General features: G+C 41.4%; 1 protein-coding gene across 1 annotated transcript; it reads right to left on the bottom strand.

Annotated features, from left to right (window-relative positions):
- Positions 1 to 658: 658 nt before the first annotated feature.
- On the bottom strand, positions 659 to 21,981 carry LOC120302966 (retinol dehydrogenase 7-like). The gene is made up of 4 exons (XM_039332004.1): positions 21,420 to 21,981; positions 14,955 to 15,213; positions 3,320 to 3,477; positions 659 to 2,178 (listed from the first exon to the last, which is right to left on the bottom strand). The coding sequence occupies exons 1-4, from the start codon at positions 21,979 to 21,981 to the stop codon at positions 1,961 to 1,963; spliced, it is 1,197 nt and encodes a 398-aa protein (XP_039187938.1). The 3' UTR covers positions 659 to 1,960.
- Between the last annotated feature and the right edge of the window lie 202 nt (positions 21,982 to 22,183).

Here is a 22,183-nt window from a genome sequence, read left to right as displayed (position 1 = left end):
CCAACGGAGTAAGGGGCACACTTTCACCAACCCACATGACCCTCCCAGGTCACCAGACAAGACAACCAAGGAAAAAGGGATGAGAGGAAGGTAAGGGGTCCTTCCACTCGGAATGACACTGGGGGGGTTACACTTGTGCACGCTCGACCCAGGGAGCCAGAAGATCATGGTCTCCAATGGGAACTGCAAACGCCACTTATTCTCTACTGGCCCAGGGTGCTGGACACTCACAGTCACCTTTGGGAACCATAGTAGCCTTTCACATCAAGCACTCACAACAGGCCTCCCACCTTATTTCAAAGAGAGGGTGATCAGTCCTCTCCTCCGTCCCTGCTTACAGGGAGGGATTTGTCCCCATCCAATACTTGCCTGCAGGTGAATCTCCCGTCCTCTGGCCAGCTGGAAAGTTGCCTGGTCTCCTTTCCCTACACCTGTGGTTCTTGGAGATGCCAACCACCACTGCAGGAGCTCTGCGCCACAGGGAAGCCCCTCAGAGTAAAAGGTCCGATGGTGCCTGCAATGTTCCCCCTAACACTACAGACCCCTGGCACTGGGGTGGGCCCTCCAGAGAGCCCCAAGACTCCTTATCTCCTGCCTGGCTCGCCAGATAATTGTAGTAGAAATCTTCTTATTAATTCAGATGATAAGACCACGAAGGGTTGGAGAAAACAGGTTTATTTGTGCAAAGGTTCAGAGCATTAGAATGACAAATTCTGAACCCCGGGCTACTCCCAGGGCATTGCTTTTTATACAGGTTGTCAACACCACTTTGCCAAGGGGTGACTCTTATCTACTTTTAACACAGTAAAAGGGAGAAGTTTATATCTAGCGTGCACATAAGGAAAAGGAGAAGTTCATAGAATAGGCTATCTTACCACATTGCCTTACACGGGTATTATCTTACACCATCTGTGACTTTCAGTTGGCATTTCTTGTAATATGTTTGCTAACAGGGTTTCACACAGGTCATCACACCCAGCCACTTCCTAGTCTTTGTCTAAAGCTTGTAACACATAATGTCTGCTATTTAAAATTATTTTCCTATAGTATTTTTCCATCTGTCTTACGAGGAGAAAGAGGGTGATGGTAAGGTGGAGGAAATTCTTCCTCTTCCTAAACTTTGATTTTCCAAGATCGGGGTTTTAAATTTATAATTGGACAAACTTTTGGAGTTTTGGCCCAGAGGCCATAAGCCTTTTGGATGTCCGTCCAAAGGGCCAAATTAGAGAAAAAGCCTACATAAAGTTCTTCTTTGATCTTTCTTCCGTTGCGAATACAGTTAGGAGATTTTACAAAATTTCTGGATTCACCGTTCCCATGGCAGGCCATGGAGGTTGAAGAGATCCAAGAAAATAGGTTGGCCAAACGGAAGTACAATCCCTATATAAGTATTAAAAAGTCAATACTGTGTGGCCCTCAGGGGGAAGAAAATGTTGCCAAAGTCATTCAGAACTGTAAAACTGACTCTAGCCCAAATGGTTTGGCAGACTCATTTAGCCATTGAACTGCTGTCCTGCAGCCTCTGCCTGGCCCATGCTTTCTTCCTTGCTAAGGCTATCTTACTACACCCCACTTGGCTTCTGGACAAATGGACTTGTTTTCTCAGGAGGTTCCTGGCCTTGTTGATGATGTAACAGTCTGGAATATTATTGCAAATGTACCTACCTTCCTAGAATCAATGGGCCATTTAGGCCATCTATTCCAACTCCTGCACTCCGTCCAGAAATCCAAATGAAAGCATATTAGATATTCCTATGTTTTAAGTAGAATAAACAAAGAAACATTTTTTTGCAAATCTTTCCTTTACTAGAAAGTTTGAAGACTTTTTAGTTCTTAAACAATGGGGCTGAAAATATGGATTATTCTTGCATTGGTGAAATGACCTTACCAGTTTTTACTACAACTGAAATCAGTTTGTTTGCTCATTTGAACGACTGTAATATATTTTCTGTAATGGAATCTAGATTGCTTGTGCTGGCTTTGGAAGAAAAATCCTCAATATGTAATCTGTTATTACAGTTGGCAAATAAGAGATAGGCAGGAAGAAGAATTTTGCATCCCAGCCGGCAGAGTAACGGGTACGAGGATAGCAAGACGTCAAAGCATGTTCTATGCAATTGGTGACCAAGCAGAAGTTCTTGCTGCTAATCTTCCCGATACAGCAGATATATTTGTGATCTAAGAAATATGAAGCAAAAAATCAGTCAATGGATTATCTTTCTATAGAAGTTTCTATGCTATATTTTATATAAAAAATATGAGTATTCCAACTCTCTATTCTGGAAGAAAGGTATAGTGGGAGATAAGGTGTCAAGTACCCTTGTTGCATGTGAACAATGAAGAGCAATATAAAAGGTTCTCTTCAGTTCTCAGCCCAAAGAGCTAATTGAAAATGTGATGCTTCAAAAGTGGAATGGCTTTGGGATTGGTAGGGAAAGTCAAGATGTCAAGACTTGCACATGGATTGGATTTAAGTGAGGGAGAGGTGCGCATAGTCAGCCTCACTCTCTCTTCCCAGATTCCATCTTATTCCAATGGCAGGACAAAAGTCGAGACAATTGGAGATGGGCTGGGTGCAGTGGTTGACCAGGGCATCTTTCGTGTCTTGCCGTGCTCTCAGCATACCACGTCGCTTGCAGAAACTGCCTTCATTGTTTGGTTCTATTTTAATAGATCTCATCTGCTCACTCCACCAGAGTCTGTCTTCACATGCTTGGGATAGACAAATCCTTTGCTCACCGAGTGTTGAAGACACAACGGCTATTCTCAACCTGGTTTGGCCAGCCTGTCGAAGCTGTTGCCCGGGGTACGGCCGCTGTGCATGTTATAGCTACTAGGAGCCACAGGTGAGAGCTGAATGTCAGGTGTATGAGCTGCCCTAAAAGGCACGACATGCCCTACACCAGAGGTACTACCCCTCCCTGAACACCTCATACACCCCAGGGTGTATTGGTAGGGACTCTCCACTCAAAGCCAGGGCCTGTCATGAGGTGAACTGAGATAGTCACTTCAAGCAGAATGAATTAAGCATTTTGAAAGTGTTGTTGTTGACAAGCCATTCAGTGGTTATTTATTGTGTTATTTTATTTGTAATACCCCAAGATGGAGAAACATGGGGTTTTCTATCTGATGTGGGAAAATAACTTGACTAGTTAGCATCTTCACTCCAAATAAGGACATGAAGGGCAACTGTTACTGATTTACTTCAAGTAGCCAAATGTCTCTGTTGGCTTTGGTTACCTTTATGATTCCTGCCCCTGCTGTTTCTAGATAACTCATATGCAGACAAAAGTCTTTCTAGGGTTCCCCTTTTACTCACAAGCATCCAGGTATGGCTGTCCATAATATTCTTTGACGTGTGGAGGCATTCGGCTGAACACACCCTGTAAGTGCTGTTCCGGGTTATTGAGCATATTTGTGGCAAAGCCTCCAGGCTCAATGATGCTGACTCTGATTCCGAAAGGAGAAAGCTCTCGCCTGTATTGGAATAAAAGGATTACCTTTGCATAAAGAGAGTCAGAGGGGTGGAGGGATTAAGGTCTTGGACTAGGAACTGAGCTTTTACTCTATTCTAGATACAAACACTCCTTGGGTGACTGGGTTTGCTGGGTTTGCTTACTTCCTCTAAGACAACCCAATTCACATGGTTATTGTGGTGGAAGAAATAAGAGGTTGAAGCAATATATACTCTTCATTGAGCTGCATTGTGGGTATTTCAGAATCTTTGTGTTTTTGTGCATGTAAAAATTTGCAGCAGTTATCACATAAAAAACAATGTTCCACAACTCTTTTCTAATTTTCTATCCAGTTCTGGTTTCAATCAAATATTGATATTTAAAATTCTTTGTATCTTTGTGTTTTTAAAACAAAAATTTTCTGGTTTTTTTTCCAAGTCCACCAGGCATGATAAAATGACTCTTGGTTTTGTCCACATTTCCAACATAGATTTGAAGGACCTTTAGACATATTTTCTGGAGTCATATGCTAACATTAAGTCATATAATGAAAGTATAAAAATTTCTATTAAATGATAAACCTAATGTGAATTTCAGTCCTTCCCACTGTTGCATCAATTATGTGCAAAGTTCCTAGCCCATTTTATCATATATTCTTTCAATCTGTTCTTCCATTTCAAATTTCAAGAAAATTATATACATTTTAGCCATTACATGTTCATTTGGTATAATGTTAAAGTAACAGGCTAAAAATGGAGAGATTCTGAGTTCTAGTCCTCCTATAGGCATGAAGGCCAGTATCTGTCTTGTCCCAACTTGCTTCACATTATTGTTCTTGTGTGTTCAATGTCCTATTATCTACCATAAATCTTCTTACCTGTGCATATACAATTGCTTGAACATTTTGAGAGCTTCAGGACTGCAACTTGCAGGCCAAATTTCTATCTCAAACATGTGCCCACTCATTGTAGACCAGAAGGACTAAGTGCCCCGCTACTTCACATTTAATGCTAAACAACATTTGCTGCTAAACAAGAAAAATAGCTCACGAATGAAGGCAAATATATGTGTCCCAGGATAATGTTGCAGGATCCAATCTTGGTCAATGACCGGAACTAGAGTTTTTGACTTCTGAGCTTTGGAATTCATGCTGGAGCCCATCCTCAGGGAACTTCTGTTTAGTAGAGTGTATGCTTTGGGGTGTTCTGTGTGTGGTATTTGTATGGTGCTTGTTGTATATCATTTTTATATATTGATTGGGATGTTGATGGCTTGCTATTAAATCGTTGGCTGTTGTTTGCTTGTACTGTCAAGCCCTCAACTCTTAAGTACTTGATAAGCTGGTGGTAAATCAGAGACTGAAAATAATGTACCTAGATTTAATAATATATCTAGATTTTAGTAAGGCAACCTATTTATTGCTAAGCTAGAAAAATTTGGGATAGACAGCATCACCACCAGATGGATTTGTAACTGGCTGACAAATGTACTCAACAAGTAGTTCTTAATGGTACTAAATCTACATGCAGGGAAGTAAGCAGTGGAGTACCATAAGGTTCCATTTTAGTCTCAGTACTCTTTAATATCTTCATAAATGATTTAGAACAGAAGGAGAACTCATCAAATTTGCAGATGACACTAAGCTGGCAGGAGTACCTGAAGAAAAGCTCAGGATCCAAAAAGATCTTGATAGACTTAAACAAAGGGCCCTATCCAACAAAATGAAAGTTAATGTGGAGAAAAGCAAGGTTTTACACTCAGGCAGGAAAAACCAAAGATACAAGTACAGATTAGGTGAAACCTGGCTCAAAAACAGTATGTCATGGTTCCGATAGATGAGACTAGTAAAAGCAGTACTCCAAGGCCAGAGGTTTCCTTAAAGAACATGTTTATTGGCTACAAAGTATCAGCACAATCAAAAGTGAAACCAAGTCTGGAGTTCCCTCCCAAGCATTACAATGTTACAAAGTTGAACTTCCCACCCCAGCACTATGTAATTATCCATGTTCCCCAATAGAACACTTTGGCAGGCTTTCTAATGGAAGGCTCATTCTGCCAAAAGTCAGGCAGCTATGACCTTGGTTCCCACGGGATGAATTATTGTTTAGTTTAATCTTAAAACCACTCATCCCCCCTCCCAGTACTGTGGCAACTGAAAACAAAGAAAAAATGGCTTCAGTTAAGATCATGGCAGTGTTGACAGTTGGATCTCCTAGAGAGAGAACAAATCCTGCAGATGAAGAAAAGTTAGAGTTAGGAATCTTCCCGAGGCTTATGAGGGTGTTTATCTACATATTAGCCTATCTGCCTTGATGTCAGTACTTTTTACCCAAGTAGCTTCTGATAATGGGTATCCCTTCCACTGTACTAAATACTGTAATTTTCCTTTGCACGACCTAGAATCAAGAATTCGTTTTATTTCATAATGGGTCTCTCCCTCTACCAAAAGGGGACCAGGTGCTTTTTTGGGAACAGGTCTTAAGGAGGATTCCCTGACAGGTTTTAGTAAACTGCAGCGTAAAACAGGGTGGACCTTTCCCAAGAGACGAGGGAGTTTTAATTCTACCTTAACAGAGTTTATAATTCAAACTATGGGGAAGGAACCAAGGAATTTTGGTCCTAATTTTTTACTTGGCAATTTGAGTCTTAAATACTTTGTAGAGTGATAGACTTTCTCCCCAATATGAAATGGCTTCTGAGGAGCCCATTTCTTGTCTGCCTACTCTTTGTAAATTTTTGAGGTTTTCAATAAAGCTTGTTTTACATTGTCCCAAACAGTTTTCCAGGAGGTCACCCACTGATCTAGGGTTTGAGAGATAGGAGGCTCCTGCGGGTACTTAGGCATAAGAATGAATTCTCGACCAGTAGCTATTTTAAAAGAAGTAAGTCCAGTGCTGCTATGCACGGTGTTATTATAAGCTACTTCAGCAAAAGGGAGGTCAGCCCAGGTCTGTTGGTAAGCAACATAGCATCTAATGTATTGTTCCACCATTGAGTTCACTTTCTTAGCCGCTCCATTTGTATTTGGATGAAAAGCTGACAATAGTCCTTATTTTTCTCATTATTTTAAAGATTTTCCTTTGAGGGAGTTATGATTTTCTTTTGAAGGAATTTTTGTAATTTTTAAGAAGGAGTAAAGTTTTTTTTTTTTTAAGATGGCTCCAAAGCGTCCAGTGAATTTCACAGTTCCTAAATCTTCTGTGGCCCAGCCAACAACTGTGAAGGATATGCAACAAATGATGGGAAATTTTACAATTCAAATTAGGGCAGAAATGAAAAAGATTTTGGAAGAAAATAATAAGATTTTGAGGCAAGACATAGTTTTGGCTCTAAAAGGAGTTGCTTCTGTTCTTGAAAAGTTGAATTCCCATGTGGAAGAAGTAGCTGAAAAAGTGGAATTAATGGAGGGGAAAATTGAAAGTATGGAAAAAGAAATGGAAAACGAGATTCTTATGCTTCAATATGGTCAAATGGAATACGCCTTAAGAATTAGGGGCTTGGAAGAGTCCTTGCAGGAAGATTTGAAAGAGATGGTTGCAAAAGACTTTGCTGTAATTTTGAATAAAGAAAAAGAAGGAATACTTAGTGAAATTGAAAAACTATTTAGAGTTAATTCTGCGGTGGCAGTACAAAAGAATTTGCCAAGAGATGTGGTAATTTACTTTGGGAAGAAATCTTTACGCAATGAAATTATACAAGCTTTTTATAAGAAGAGATTTCAAATTGCTTCACAAGATGTTATAATTTTAAAGGAGATCCCATCTAAAATTTTAAGAAGAAGAAAGGAGTTTGCCTTTTTAGCAAATGAACTTAAAATGAGACGAATTTCGTTTAGATGGGATGTTCCGATTGGAATGGTGGTGAATTACCTGGGAATATGTTACAGACTTAATACTGTTTCTCAAGCAAAAGATTTTTATACTTCAGTATTGGGGGCATGTTCATCTCCATCTATTAAGTTCAAGACTTTGGAAGAAATGGATGTAGAATTACAGTTTGAAGACTCTAAAATTGGGCAACCCCTGTTTAAGAGATCTCAACATGTTCAGATTGAGGAGCAGGAGACAACTTGTGTAGCACAAAACTGTAAAGAAAAGCAGCAACTGAAGAAGAGTAATGAAATTTCACACCTAGTGATTGCTGAATCTGCGGGAGAAGCAAGACCTATAAATCCTTTGGAGCAACTTTCAAGGATGGAAGGGTCATCTGAGATGAAAAAGGGGAAATTTCAGCCTGAGGGGCGTCAACAAGTTGAGAGGAAGGGGCAGAGGAAAATCTGTGCAACATATAATTGTAAAGAAAAAGACCAACAGAATAAGGAGCTTAAGGAATCCCCACATGTACTGGCTTCTGAGTCGTTGGGAGACTCAGAAAATTTGGAGCAGCTTTTGAGGACAGATCCTAAAGCATTTGTTTTAAGCTTTATAACGAAAATGGATAATCGAGGCTGACAATAATAGTATCAGTATGATAATGAATGGAGAATGAAAATGGACAATTGAGATTGATAAGGACTGGGTTTTTTGTGGTTGCAACTTGTTATTGATGAAGATTTGAATATCTATTGTGTTTATGGTGGATGGAATTTGCTATAGTGTTTTTGGGTGGAATTTGCTATAAACTGTCTACTTTGGATGGAATCTGATAAGATTTAAATGAGTATAAAGGTGTTTTGTTTTTTTTTTTCTCTTTTTTTAAGTTTTAAGTAATGTATAAATTTGTGTTTTGGGGGAGCTTATGAAAATGATAAAAATATTTATGATATTAGAAGGATTGGAGTATGTTACAATGTGTTTAGTGTTTGGGTGGGGTTTTTAATGTTTAAAGTTTTAAGTAATGTTTAGATTTGTGTTTTTGATTGACTATAATTTGTTTGTTCTAATGTTTCAAGTTCTGATTGTTTAAATTTGTGTTTTGGAGGGACTATAACTTGTTTAACTAAATGTATTTAGATTTGCTTATGATTTATGCTAGACTTTATATGGTAGTTATAGATGTTTAAAGAAAGCAGTGCTTAAAATTGTGTCTTGGAAGAAACTTATGTAGAAGGATGGATAATATTATAAGTAAGATTAGAAGATTTTTAGAGTATATTATAATGTGTTTATTATTATTTTCTAGAAATAATTCATTTAATTTAAGGTACTTAGGATTGTTTAGGATTTATAGGTGTCTTAAGTTTTATATGTGTTTTAAGTTCTTTTTTTTTTTTTTCTTTTGAAACATTTTGGATAAGCCTGTAATCAACTCTGGGAGGTTCAGGGGAGGGTTAGGGAGGTTTGGGGAGTTGGGGGAGGGTATGGGTGGGTGGGCGGGTTTGGGGAGGGGATTTATTTTGTAAAATGTTAAAAATTCTCAATAAAAAAAAAAAAAGCTGACAATAGTCCTTGTGTGGATCCAATCAGCTTAAGGAAGTCCCTCCAAAATTTTGCAGTAAATTGAACTCCACTATCTGAAATAATCTGTTTTGGTTCTCTGTGAAGATGGTATATGTGCTTAAGGAAAAGTTTGGCTAGCTTCTTTGCAGAGGGGAGACCGGAACAGGCTATGAAGTGAGCTTGCTTTGAAAAAAGATCAATGACAGTCCATATTACCATATTTCCCCTACTTCCTGGTAATTCCACAATAAATCCATGGCAATCTCCTCCCAGGGTTGGGAGGGGTCTGCTACTTGCTGCAATAATCCAGGAGGCTTACCAGGGCATTTTTTTCATGGATACACAAGTTGCACAGCTCTTCACATAACTTTCAACATCCTTTTTTTATACCAAAATTGCCTTCTGACCAGATGTAAAGTCTTTAGAAACCCAAAGTGGCCAGCCTGTTTGATATCGTGGCTGCGCTAAAGTGCTTGAACTCTAAATATTCCTGGCAAATATAGTTTTGATCCCTTCCAGGCTAGCCCATCTTGATAAGTTAGTATCGTTTCATTTTCCTGGAACCAGGAATCAGTTTTTAACTCCTCAAGTTTTTTCCTCAGTGGGCTATCTGGTTCAGATGGTTTCACCTGCACCTGGCCTCCAGGGGTTATCTGAGAGATTGACTGTGGTAGTGGAATGATGGAGTTCACACTCTCCTCATGGCGACTTTTATACTGGGGCATTCTGGACAAGTCATCAGCCAAAAAAAGTTTCCCCCCTGGAAAATATTTTAAAGTAAAATTGAAACAGTTAAAATACTGTGCCCAACAAACTTGTCTGGGAGATAACTTACAAGAGGTTTTTAATGCCTCTAAATTATTATGATCAGTCCATACTTCAGAAGACACCTTGCCCCCCCTGAGGAAATGACACCAAGTCAGCAGGGCCCACCTTACTACAAAAGCTTCCTTCACCCAAACAACCCACCTTCGGTTAGTGTCTGTTAATTTCCTGGAGGTGTAGGCACAGGGTTGTAAGTCTTCCCTTTGGTTTCTTTGCAGAAGGACTGCCATCACAGCTATGTCACTAGCATCGGCTCGGATGATGAATTGTTCATCCGGGTTGGGGTGTTTGAGAACAGGTTCAGCTGCAAACAGTGTTTTTCAGTTCTCAAATGCAGCTTGGCATTCTATGGACCATGGCAGGGGTTGACAAGGTCATGGCTCCCCCCTCTCCCACCCATTTTTTTCCCAGTCTTTAATAGCTCAGTAATTGGAAAGCTATCTCAGCAAAAGAGGGGATGAATTGCCGGTAGAAATTTGTGAATCACAAAAAACTTTGAAGCTGTTTATAGGTCTGTGGAGGTTGCCATTCTATTATGGCTTTAACCTTGGCTGGATCCATCTCCACCCCTTCACTGGAAAGTCTGTATCCTAGGTAGTCTAAATGCATTCAATGGAATTCACATTTTGAGAGTTTTGCGTAAAGCTTGGCGTTCAGCAGTTTTTTTTAGTACTTCACATACTAATTTAATATGCTCTGCCATGGTCTCTGTGTAAATGAGGATGTCATCAAGGTAGACTAGAACCCCTTTGTACAGGTGATTATGCAGCACTTGATTGATCAATTGAATGAATACAGCAGGGGCCCCTTGAAGACCAAAAGGCATAACTTTGAACTGAAAACTCCCCAGGGGGCTGTTAAAAGCCGTCTTCCACTCATCTCCTTCTTTAATCCTCACTTGATAGTATGCCTCTCGTAGGTCTAATTTGGTAAAAAAAAAACCTTTCCTTTTGCTAAATGGGCTAACATGTCTTTCATTAAAGGGAGGGGATACATATTCTCCATGCTGACAGCGTTTAACCCTTTAAAATCCATGCACAGCCTCAGTGACCCATCCTTCTTCTCTTTGAAGAGCACAGGGGCAGCTATACGGGATTTAGCTGGCTGAATGAATCCCCTGGCTAAACTTTTATCAATGTACTCTCTCAGCTCTTTCAACTCTTGGGAGTACATTTTGGGAAGTTTGGCTCCGGCAAAATTTCAATGGTGCAGTCAATTGTTTGGTGGGGGGAGAGGATGTCACATTCTTTCTCGCTGAATGCATCAGCTAAGTCTCGATATTTGCTTGGGATGAGCTGTGTCCCAGGCAGGGAGTCTACGATGGATTTCAGAGTCTCAAGGGACTGCCCCTGGTCCTCATTTGTTGTAACTCCTCACATACTGCTGGCCGGAGTAGGAGGCAAGGGTCCCATTGCCAATCTTAAAGTCCTCACTCTATTTTCCCACCAGATCATAGGGCACCATTTATCAAGCCAGGCTAATCCCAAAATTACAACCTCAGTCATTTTTGGGACCACTACCAAATGGATGAGTTCCCAATGCTCCCCCATCTCCAGATGTACTGGTTCAGTTAGGTGAATGGCAGGAGCCCCTCCTATAGGAGATCCATCTGCTTGTTCAAACCTCATAGCTATGGGCAATAATTCGGCATGAATGCTTAGCTTAAGTACCGTGGGGAGGTTGATTAGGCATCTGGTGTAGCCTGAGTCAATTAAAACATGCAAGACCATCTGGACTCCTCTCTTAGGGACTAAGAGCTTCGCAGAGATGGCAAAAGGTGGGACAGGCTGACTCACCATTGGGTCATCTTCTCCCTCGTCATCACTGTCATAAGGGGCAGGTGTAGGCAAGCGCTCTGCCGAGGTCTCATGTTTCCCCTGGGAAGGAGAAGTAATTTACACAGCTTGCTCCTGGCTAACCCAATTTGACTTCTCTTGCACTGCACGAGGTTTCCTCTTAGGTTTTGTGGAGGCAGTAGGCATGTTTTTAGTTGAAGGAAATAGGACTGGACAATCAGCTGCTCGGTGTCCAAGCTACCCACATCTGAAACACTTGATTGGAGGTCCAGTAGGTACTCTAGAAAAGCCAGAGGCTGTGGCAGGTGTGGGGTGTTGGGACACCTGACGTCTTTCTTGGGCTTGTTTTGGTCTGGACTCTTATGCTGTGGGTCTCTAGTAATGATCCAGCTTGATGTCTAAGGTTATAGCTAGGCGGTACCATTCATGGAGCTGGTCCCCCTGTAGTTGCACGCATGGAATAATTCACGCTCTAAGCCTGCCTTGAAGTGGTGAATCAGTGATTGTTCAGGCCACTGCTTGATTCATCGGGCCACCTTTTAGAATTCTCTTACATATTCTTTCACTGGCCGGTCCGTCTGCTTCAAATTATGGATGTCCTTTTCAGCTTGCAGGGCTTGAGATTCATCTTCAGATCTGGCTTTCAGTTCACCCATAAATAGATTTATGTCTCACAGTTCTGGTGCCCGCTCATCATGTAGGCGAGTCACCCATTCAGCAGCTTCCCCTTCCAGGTTCGCTGCTATGGCATCAACCATTCCGGCCCTGTCCGGATAAGCATTTGCTTAAAAATTCAGGTGAGCCCACACCTGATTCAGGAAGAAAGACAGTTTCTTGGGGTCCCCATCAAATGCAGGTTTCATAGGGGATGAGTCCACAGGCCATTGCCCCCAATAAATTGCTGTATACCTGGCCGCTGATGCTGAGGTCACAGAAAGGCCTATCCCTGGTAACCTCTTGGCTGGGAACCTGGGCTGGCAGGGTGTCGATCTCAGTTTGGGCTTAATGTTAAGGTTGGTCTAGGCAATGGGGAGGCAGCATGAACCATCACTATGGGACTGGGGCTTCGCTGAGGAGGTGGAAGGGTTGGGGAGTGCCTGTCACCTTGTCCATTGGAAATCACCTGGCGGGCAATCAGCTCCACTTCTCCCATCTTCAGTCAGTCAAACTTCTCCCTCAGCCGCTCGACGGAGTGGCTGTGGATGGCAGTCAGGTACTTCCACTCCCCTGATTCATCCCACCCAGCTGGCCGCTTCATCTTCCTCAGCACTGGTGAATGAGAGCAGTGGGATGAGATCAATGGGAATTCAACCTCAGCAACTTTAAAGGTGTTTCTCCGCTGCAGGGCAGCATCCAATTGTCAATTCCTCCGAGTGTCAGTACTGCTTCTTGCTGCATCAGCCTCTCCGATGGGATTGCCTGGGCTTTTGGTCTCACTCCAGCTGCAAGTACTACACTCTCCACCTGGGCTGTAGCCTGCATTCCATCAGCTGATGTTGCACCGAAACCAGTGGCTGACTCCTCCTTCTTCTCCATCTCGATCTCTTCCCTGTGTCTTTTTCATCCTCCTAAAAGCGTTAGGTAGGCGATCGGGGCTCAGGACCCCAAGTTTTAAAATTTTAAGGAGACTTGGTTTAATGACATGGTTCTGATAGATGAGACCAGTAAAAGCAGAACTCCAAAGCAAGAGGTTTTCTTAAAGAATATGATTATTGGCTACAAAGTATCAGCACAGTCAAAAGTGAAACCAAGTCTGGAGTTCTCTCTCAAGCGTTACAATGTTACAAAGTTGAACTTCTCACCCCAACACTATGTAATTATCCATGTTCCCCAATAGAATATTTTGGTGGGCTTTCTAACAGAAGGCTCAGCCCACCAAAAATCAGGCAGCTATGACCTTGGTTCCCACGGGACAAATTATTGTTTAGTCTAACTGTCAATGCTGCTAACATTGGATGTTGTTGCTTTGACAATATACGAAGATGCAGACATTTTCTATTTAACTTGTGTATTACTTTTAGAGTTAGAATTAGATGGTGCTGGAGGGGAGGGGAAAGAATGTGCATGGGGATAAGTAGCCATAACAATATCTCAGTAGAGTATTCTTCAAGGTTGTTTGTAATAAGAGAAGATAAGAAATGGTGGGTTATGGAACAGGAAGGAAAGTTTGTACTTCAAACTAATGGAGAATGTGATTAATGACTGTTAAATGGAGGAGCGAATTATGCTTCAATACTATGTGTTTAGGGAAGGAGAATTCAGATTTTGGCTTCGCCTATGTATGTGCCAAAGCTATGTTGCTCAATTAAAGATTCTTTAAGATAAACAATGCCTCAAAGTTCTTTGAAGACCCCATCTAGGGGTCCCGAACCCAGTCGCTGTTCCTAAACTAAGGGAATAGGCTGACGAAGACTCGGGGAAGATTTCATCATGGAAGAAGTAAAACTGCCTGAGGCCAGCACCCCGCCAGCACTCCTCTCAGTACTGTGGCAACTAAAAACAAAGAAAAAATGGCTTCAGCCAAGATCATTGTAGTGTTGACATAGTAACAGAGAGGGACCTTGGAGTCCTAGTGGATGATCACTTAAATATGAGCCAGCAGTGTGTGGCAGCAGCCAAAAAAGCTAATACAATCTTTGGTTGTATAAGAAGCATAGAATCAAAATTACGTGAGGTATTAGTACCACTTTATAAAACATTAGTAAGACTACACATGGAATACTGCATCCAATTTTGGTCATTACATTACAAAAATGATGATAAGAGTGGAAAAAGTGCAGAGAAAAGCAACTAACATGATTAAAGGCTGTAGACTAAAACATATGAAGAATGGTTGCAGGAACTGGGTATGGTTAGTCTGGAGAAAAGAAGAACTGGAGTGACATGATAATAGTATTCCAGTATTTGAAGGACTGTCACAAAGAAGACGGGGTCAACTTATTTTCCAAAGCACCAGAGGGCAGGACAAGAAACAATGGATGGAAACTAATCAAGAAGATAAGCAACCTGGAATTAAGGAGAAACTTCCTAACAGTGAGAACAATTAACCAGTGGAACAATTTGACTTCAGAAGTTGAGGGTGCTTCATCACTGGAGGTTTTTAAGAAGAGACTGGACAGCCACTTGTCTGAAATTGGTGTAGGGCAGTGGTAGTGAACCTTTTAGAGACCGAGTGCCCAAACTGCAACCCAAAACCCACTTATGTATTGCCGGGTGCCGGGTGGGCATGGCCTGCTGGGTGGGTGTGGCCCGCTGGGTGGGCATGGCTACAGTGGTCATGGCAGACGATGGACGTGGCCAGGGTGGGAGTGGCCAGCTTGATGTTGCTCCTGGGGAGGGATGCCTATGGGGGCATATAAATACCACACACAGAACAGAGAGAAGTTCCCTGAGGATGGGCTCCAGCACAAGTCCAAAAGCTCAGAAGACAAAACCTCTGGTCCTGGTGACAACCCAGATTGGATCCTGAAAGAAAAAAAGCTACTAGGTTTACATTTTACCTCAGAGTGTCTGAGAAGGCTTCCACAGCAAACTTGGAGAGGCAATATCCACCTCCGGGGTGTGCCAGTCTTCCCACCACACTAGACAAGTTGACCACTCTCCCTCTGGCTCTCCTCACCAGGGGTAGCATGTGAAGCGTCACATCAATTAGCCCAAGTAAGTTGACTTCCAGCACCTTGGCAAAATCTTCCTTCTTCAGCCACTCATTGGGAGCAACCGGATAATTAATGCCTGCGTTGTTTACTAACCCCCAAAGTCCTGTGAGGGGAAAAAATGGGATTCAGCAGGATCTTCATGATTCTGTCTTGGAATAATCTTATCTGGAATCCCAGTTCCTTCAGTTCTGCTTTTTTGTCACTCATAACTCCCAAAAATAAAATTCCCTAACCCACTCACAGGGTTGTTGTTGAGGGGAAAATAGGAGGAGGAAGAAGTATAGGTAGTCTTTGACCTATGACAACAATTGAGCTGAAAACTTCTGTTGCTAAGTGAGACATTTGTTAAGTGAGCTTTGCCCCATTTTACCATATTTCTTGCCACAATTGTTAAGTGAATCACTGCAGTTATTAAATTAGTAACGTGTGAATAAGATAAAATAAAATAAGATAACCTTTATTACCACTTTTTCTTTGTATATACTGGCACATATTAAAATGAAATTCTGATGCCCAAAAGAATGTATGTATGTGTATAATACTGTACATACATACTTACATGAACATAACGTTATAGACACATCTTGGTTATCAGCTGGCCAATTAGGGCCAGTAACACGGTCTAGGAGCCGTTACTTGAACCTACTTAAACCACCTTTATTGCAATGGCCTTTTAGCCCTGACGATGCTGGGGAGTTCCCCCAGCGAAAGCTTGGCAACTTTTTAGTATAAGTATAGTATATTTTTAGTAAAGTATTCTTACTTCAACCCTCCTGGTGATCGTGTTTTATTCTTTTATTCATACCTACATACATATATACAAGGAAGTGAACTTCCAATAATCTTTTCTGCCATTCTCACCACTCTCTGCATAGCCTTCCTGTGCAAACCAAACAGTAATACAATATACAACAGTAATACAATCTAAGGACAGGAGAAGGAAAATGTTCTCTTCTCATATGACACAGAAAGCAACCAAGCTATCCTACCCATTTTCTGCACACTAGAAACTTAAGAGTACTAACTACCCCCACAAAGGTGTATGCCTTTTCTAAAAACAACAATGATCTCTTTGTTTTCCCTACATTTAGAACTAAGCTCTTCTTATTACACCAGTTCACCAAACCCTCTACCTCTTCCCTGTAAGCACCTTCATTGTCATCATTGAATAAGTCCAATTGACAATGGGATGATTGAACACGGCTGCCTAGCCATGCCCATTCCACCACAGACCCCTGCAACACTAGCCCATTTAACTATGCTTCCCTTTAACTACTTGACCAGGCAAGGACCAGTCAAATTTCTGCAGTATCTTCTCTTGGGAGCAATGAATGGTGCAGCAGAGAGAGAAAACATTTCCCAATCAGCAGTAATATTCTGTATTGGTTTTCCCAGCTAGCCAGCTACATTCTGCACAGGTGCTCACTGGCAGGAGGGAAATTCATCAGGCAAACCATGGCCCTATGCACTTTCAGCTTCTCCCGGTAGCTGATTGTCTGCCAGGACAGGTGGCTATTTGCCCTGTACAGCCAATTGGCTGGGAAAAAATTGTCCCTCTGTGAATCAATTGCCCAGGAGGAAGGGATGGGGGACTAGTGGCAAAGTTTAGTTCCCCACTAGTGGTGGGGGAAAAATGCCAGCAGGGGGTCAACCAATGATAAATGCCCATGATGGGTCGCTGTGGTGGGGGCCCTGCAATGAAGCGGGCATGGCCAGGTAACCATGCTCAATTGTTCTAGACTTCTACTATTGGCTTTCTCCTTGACTTGGCTTGTCAGAAGGTTACAAAAGGTGATCATGTGAACATGGGACTGCAACTGTCCTAAATATAAGTCCTGTGCCAAGAGTTTGAATTTTGATCTCGTTACCAAGAGTTGTAAGTGTGAAAAATGGTCATAAGTCACTTTTTTCAGTCCCGTTGTAACATCGAACATTTATTAGATCAATTGTTGTAAAGTTGACAACTACAGTAGCTGTATTGTGTTTGCTGCTTTGAGTTGCTTATAAAATAATAAAGGTAAAAGTAAAGGTTTCCCCTGTCCAGTTATATTCAACTCTAGGGGGCAGTGTTCATCTGTTTCTTAGCTGAGGGAGCCAGCATTGTCCAAATCTACTTCCATGATCATGTAGCCAGCATGACTATATGCCGAGGCACAGAGAACGCTGTTACCTTCCCATCAAAGTGGTACCTATTTATCTACTCATATTCTCATGCTTTCGAACTGCTAGGTGGGTAGGAGCTGGGGCAAGGATGGGAGCTCACCCTGTCGCATGGCACTTTGGTCTCATACGTGGCCTGTCAGCTTTCTTTAACTACTGAGCCATCATGCTTCATCATAAAGTAATAAAGGCAGGATAAAAATCTAATCAATAAATAATTGGGGCCCCATGAAATATGAAGGAAGACCTTAAGCTCCCCTAGGAATTTTCTACTCTGGCAGCATTTTCTACCTTCAAACAGCTGGTTTGTCAGAACAATACCTGAAACGATTCAACTGTTGCTTTACCCTAAGGCAGGGGTAGGCAACCTTGGCTCTTTTATGACCCGTGGACTTCAACTCCCAGAATTCCTGAGGCAGCCATGCTGAGGGGAAAGGGAGAGGTTTCCAAGTTGAGCCATGCTGGCTCAGGAATTCTGGGAGTTGAAGTCCACTAGTCATAAAAGAGCCAAGGTAGCCTACCCCTGCCATAAGGAAACAGGAACTCAGCCCAAGGCTCTTGCCCCCCTGTTGTTTGACCTCAGGGCCACAAGAATACATAGGGTTGTAGTTCATGCTGAATTCAATTTGCTAACTAAAAATAGACGTAATTTTGGTAAACTTTCTGTTTCCATGGTATTAATTTTCATCTGATAATTATATGTCCTGATTTTGGACAGGGAGAAAAGAAAAAGCATAGTGAACTTGCTTTGGAAATCTAGATGATTGGATTTAAAGATACAGTGCAGTATACTGTAATACTGTATACTGCATATTAAAATTGGTTATAGGCACAAAACTTTATTAAAGACATAAATATGATATATTATAGAGGCAGTTAATTGGCCATCTGAATTGTTGGCTATGGCAATTTAATATGTTTTAATTAAAAATTAGTCAAATATATTTAAGGATTATATTAAAAACTAAGATCCTGTGATAATTTGCTGATAGTATATTTATTTTACTCTGAAACCTACTGAACACTGATAGTAATGTATATGTAATCTGTAAAAGTTAACTAGTAATGTCAAATATTTAGGACCTGTTCTCAACAGAGGCTTAAAAGAATTATGGAAGAAAAATAATACCCCCCCCCCAGCCAAGATCAGCTTTAGATATTTTTTTTCATTACGTATCCATTTCCACAAAGGTAAGAATAAAATATATTTTAAGGATTACATTAAAAACAGAGAGCCTGTGATAATTTGCTGACAGTTTATTAGTTTTATTCTGAAACTTACCCAACACTGATAATAATATATTTAGAACTGTTCTCATCAAAAGTTTCAATGAATTATGGGAAAAAGTTATATTACTTCCCCCTCCCCAGCATCAGCTTTTCTTTTCATTACATATCCATTTTCCCAAAGGTTCTGTATTTCTTTAGGCAGCAGATATCTTATACAGTATTTAGACTCTTTAAGAAGAAAAAGAGAAATATGCATAAAATAGCCCCTCCCCTTTCATTTCTGTAATGCCTTCCCTATTCACTTCAGATCACTGCTTTAGAGTTGATAGTCATTGGCTCTGCTTTTCTCTTCCCTGTTCCTGAATAATGAATGAAAAGGTGTAAGAGAATCCACAGATCCTAATTACTAAGTTCAGTACTGAACATTTGCCATCAATCAGTTCAATGAGAAGGAATAGCCCTCTGGGTCAAAATCTGATTTCTCCTAAAGTGGGCACAATAATCCCTTCGCCTCATAGCTGTGTTTTTAATACAGCTGTTAGATCATGCACACTTTAAATTCCATGGAATGCTTCATTTGCAAATGTGTCAAATCAAACTGCTCTAAAGATTTAATGGAACCCTTTATTTCTTTTTTAGTTAGCACTTTTCGACTTCCAGTCCCATATTGTGGCCATTTAGCTTTAAAATATCTGTTCCTTGTTTTCATGTCATTTGCTTAACAGAATAACAGAGTTAGAAGTGACCCTAGAGGTCTTCTAGTCCAGCCCCCTGATCAAGTGGGAGACCCTATACCATTTCAGACAAACTGTTGTCAAATTGCTTCTTAGAAACCTCCAGTGATGGTGCAACCACAACTTCTGAAGGCACGCCATTCCACTGATTAATTGTTCTAACTTTCAAGAAATTTCTCCTTATTGGTTGGTTTTCTCCTTGATCACTTTCCATCCATTGCTTCTTGTTCTGCCTTCAGGTGCTGCTCTGCTCTGCCAGCGTGATGCAATGGTTAGAATGCAGTGTTGCAGGCTAATTCTACTGACTGCCAGGGTTATGATGGTTACTTGCTCAAGGTTGACTCAACTTTCCATCTTTCGAAGGTCGATGAAATGAGGACCCAGATTGTTGGGGGCAATATGCTGACTCTGTAAACCGCTTAGAGAGGGCTATAAAGCACTGTGACATGGCATATAAGTGCCGTGCTATTGCTATCTTGCTGAGTCATTCTTAACTTAAATCCTTAAATCTATATTTCATAAGATAAATTACAAATAGGAGATACAAGTTTGATCCACTTTAGAACCTGCTGTTCCTGTTCTTTTCCTTTTATGTTTTATTTCCTCTAATATCATGATCAAATCACATGTAATTTAATTAATATGTATTGGACCTTTTCATTTTAAATTATTGTATGGATCATACAATCTTTTAGCGTAAATCATTGCATAGGGGCACAAAAGAGATTCAACCTGTCCCCTAGCTCCTTTACTTCCATGACGCTAAGGGCATGTCCATTCTGTGTTGGCTCCTGGGCACTGACTTCCAAGATCATTTTAGCTGGGCAGCAAGAAAGATGGGATGCATGATTTCTGCATCTGCCTGGTAATGCATTTTCACAAATGGGTGCCCTTCAGATTTTCCACTGATTCTGCTGATATCTCATGCAGCTATACTTTTTTATTGTTCCTATTATTTTTATGCCCCCTGAGAAGATGAAGACAGGACAAGTCTCATGCAGCTGCAATTTTATGACCATTTATGCAAAGCATTGTGGTGATTTAGATCCTCCTTGAGTATATGGTTTTGATGTACAAGGGTCTGTAGGGATGATTGTTATTACTATGGACATGCCAATACAACTGCCCAATTCTGGAAAATTTCTTTAGCACAGTTGTCTATTGCCTTCCCTGGCAACTTCCAGCTCCTGTCACCACCTCTATTCCCCTTGCGGGATTAGTTGGAAACTGAACTTGCTCATTATCAGTCATCTATATTATCTATTTAAACTATATTATCCAGTATTCCCTTCAAGAATATTGCTGAGCTAATTCTGAATATGAGTTTAACAAATTCTGTTGTCTATGGATTCTGTACATCTTGTCTTAAGTCCTAAGCTCTTAAGTACCACATTCTATATCCTGTAAATATTTGAGACGCATTGGAAAGAATTTGACTCCCTCAAGTCTTTTTTGTTTTGTCTCTGTGTGCTGAACGCACAGAAATGCAAAGACATTTCTTTCATAAGAGAGTTCTTATTTCTATGTCTCTTCTTATTGACCAAATTACAAGGGAAAAAACCCTCTATGCAGTGGTGGGATTCAGCCAGTTCGCACCACTTCGGCAGAACCAGTAGCTAATTTTTTGTTGCCCGGGCCCAGAATGGACTTCCGGAAGTGGCATCCACACAGAGAACTGGTTGTTCACGTATTTGAATCCCACCACTGCCTCTATGTATAAAATCAACTTAAGAAACAAACTAAATAAGTACATAATTAATGAATCAAGAGTTTGGTTTAAATGTGCACTTGACTAATTAATGAAATCAATAATGCATAATGAGAAAATGTACTATGTCTCCTAGAGAGGTAAAACCTGATAGCTTGAAAGAAGCCCCCTTTTTTTTTTGCACAGCTTCTGGATAAAAATACCACCTAGGACAGCGTTTCTCAACGTTTGTGTGACGGCGACCCCCGTCACACAAACGTGCCGCGCATGCGCCGCGTGCCGCGCATGCGCAGCGCGGTGCACATGCGCAGCACGCCCCCCATGCGTGGCACGCATGCGCGGCGCCGCCCCCTGAGGGGGGAAAATGGCGGATCGCATTGTTTGGCGACCCCCGTAAAATGGTCGATCGACCCCAAATGGGGTCGCGACCCATAGGTTGAGAACCGCTGACCTAGGATAATAAACAGAGTCCATTACCTTTGTTCCCCACGCAGGTTTTCACCCACTCAGTTGCTGCTGCAACGTTCTCAGCATTGGTGACATCCAGCAGAGTGGTTTTTAACCGGTCCGATGTGACCTTTTCCAGCTGTTCTGCTGCTTCTGGAGTGAGACAAGAGGCCAACACCCGCAGACCCTGAGCATCCAGCTGCCTGGCCAGCTGGTTCCCAAAGCCAGAATCACAGCCAGTGATGAAGACATATTTTTCCGTCAGGTTCTCCACCATTTGTCTTTCCAGGTACCAACGGCAAAGGAGGAAAAGGACAGCCACCAGGACAGGCAGAAAGAGCCACATAGCTGAAACGTACCTGGAAGAATGAGAGAGAATGGAGAAACTAGCTGTCCTTAAATCCAGGTACAGGTCAAATATAATACTGATCCTGTTCCAGAGCTGAACATCAGGTAAGATGATTAAGATAAAAACAACTGCATGTTGCAAGGCATCATGATGTTCAGAGTAGATACACCCACTATCCATTTCTGATTTACCATTGTAGAGAGGCAGGACTTGGTTTCCAGTGTGATTAGATTTAGAGGACATCTGCCCCCCTTCCCCTTTGAGCAACAGTAAAAAAAACCACACAGCATATTTCCTCAGAGAGGTAATTCTGTTCTCCTTGGAAAATATTATGGGGTGTTGTTGTGCAACAATCCACCTTAGAGTGATCTACATGGAGCAATCAGCAAGGGATGTTGGTATTGCTTTCTTGTAGAACCATAATATTTGCACATCCCATAGCGGC

The sequence above is a fragment of the Crotalus tigris genome, unplaced genomic scaffold, assembly GCF_016545835.1.
Source record: "Crotalus tigris isolate CLP2741 ecotype Arizona unplaced genomic scaffold, ASM1654583v1 scf7180000024441.2113493, whole genome shotgun sequence".
Lineage (NCBI taxonomy): Eukaryota > Metazoa > Chordata > Lepidosauria > Squamata > Viperidae > Crotalus > Crotalus tigris.
The sequence above is the reverse complement of the archived record's forward strand: the minus strand, read 5'-3'. Positions and strand labels throughout refer to the sequence as shown.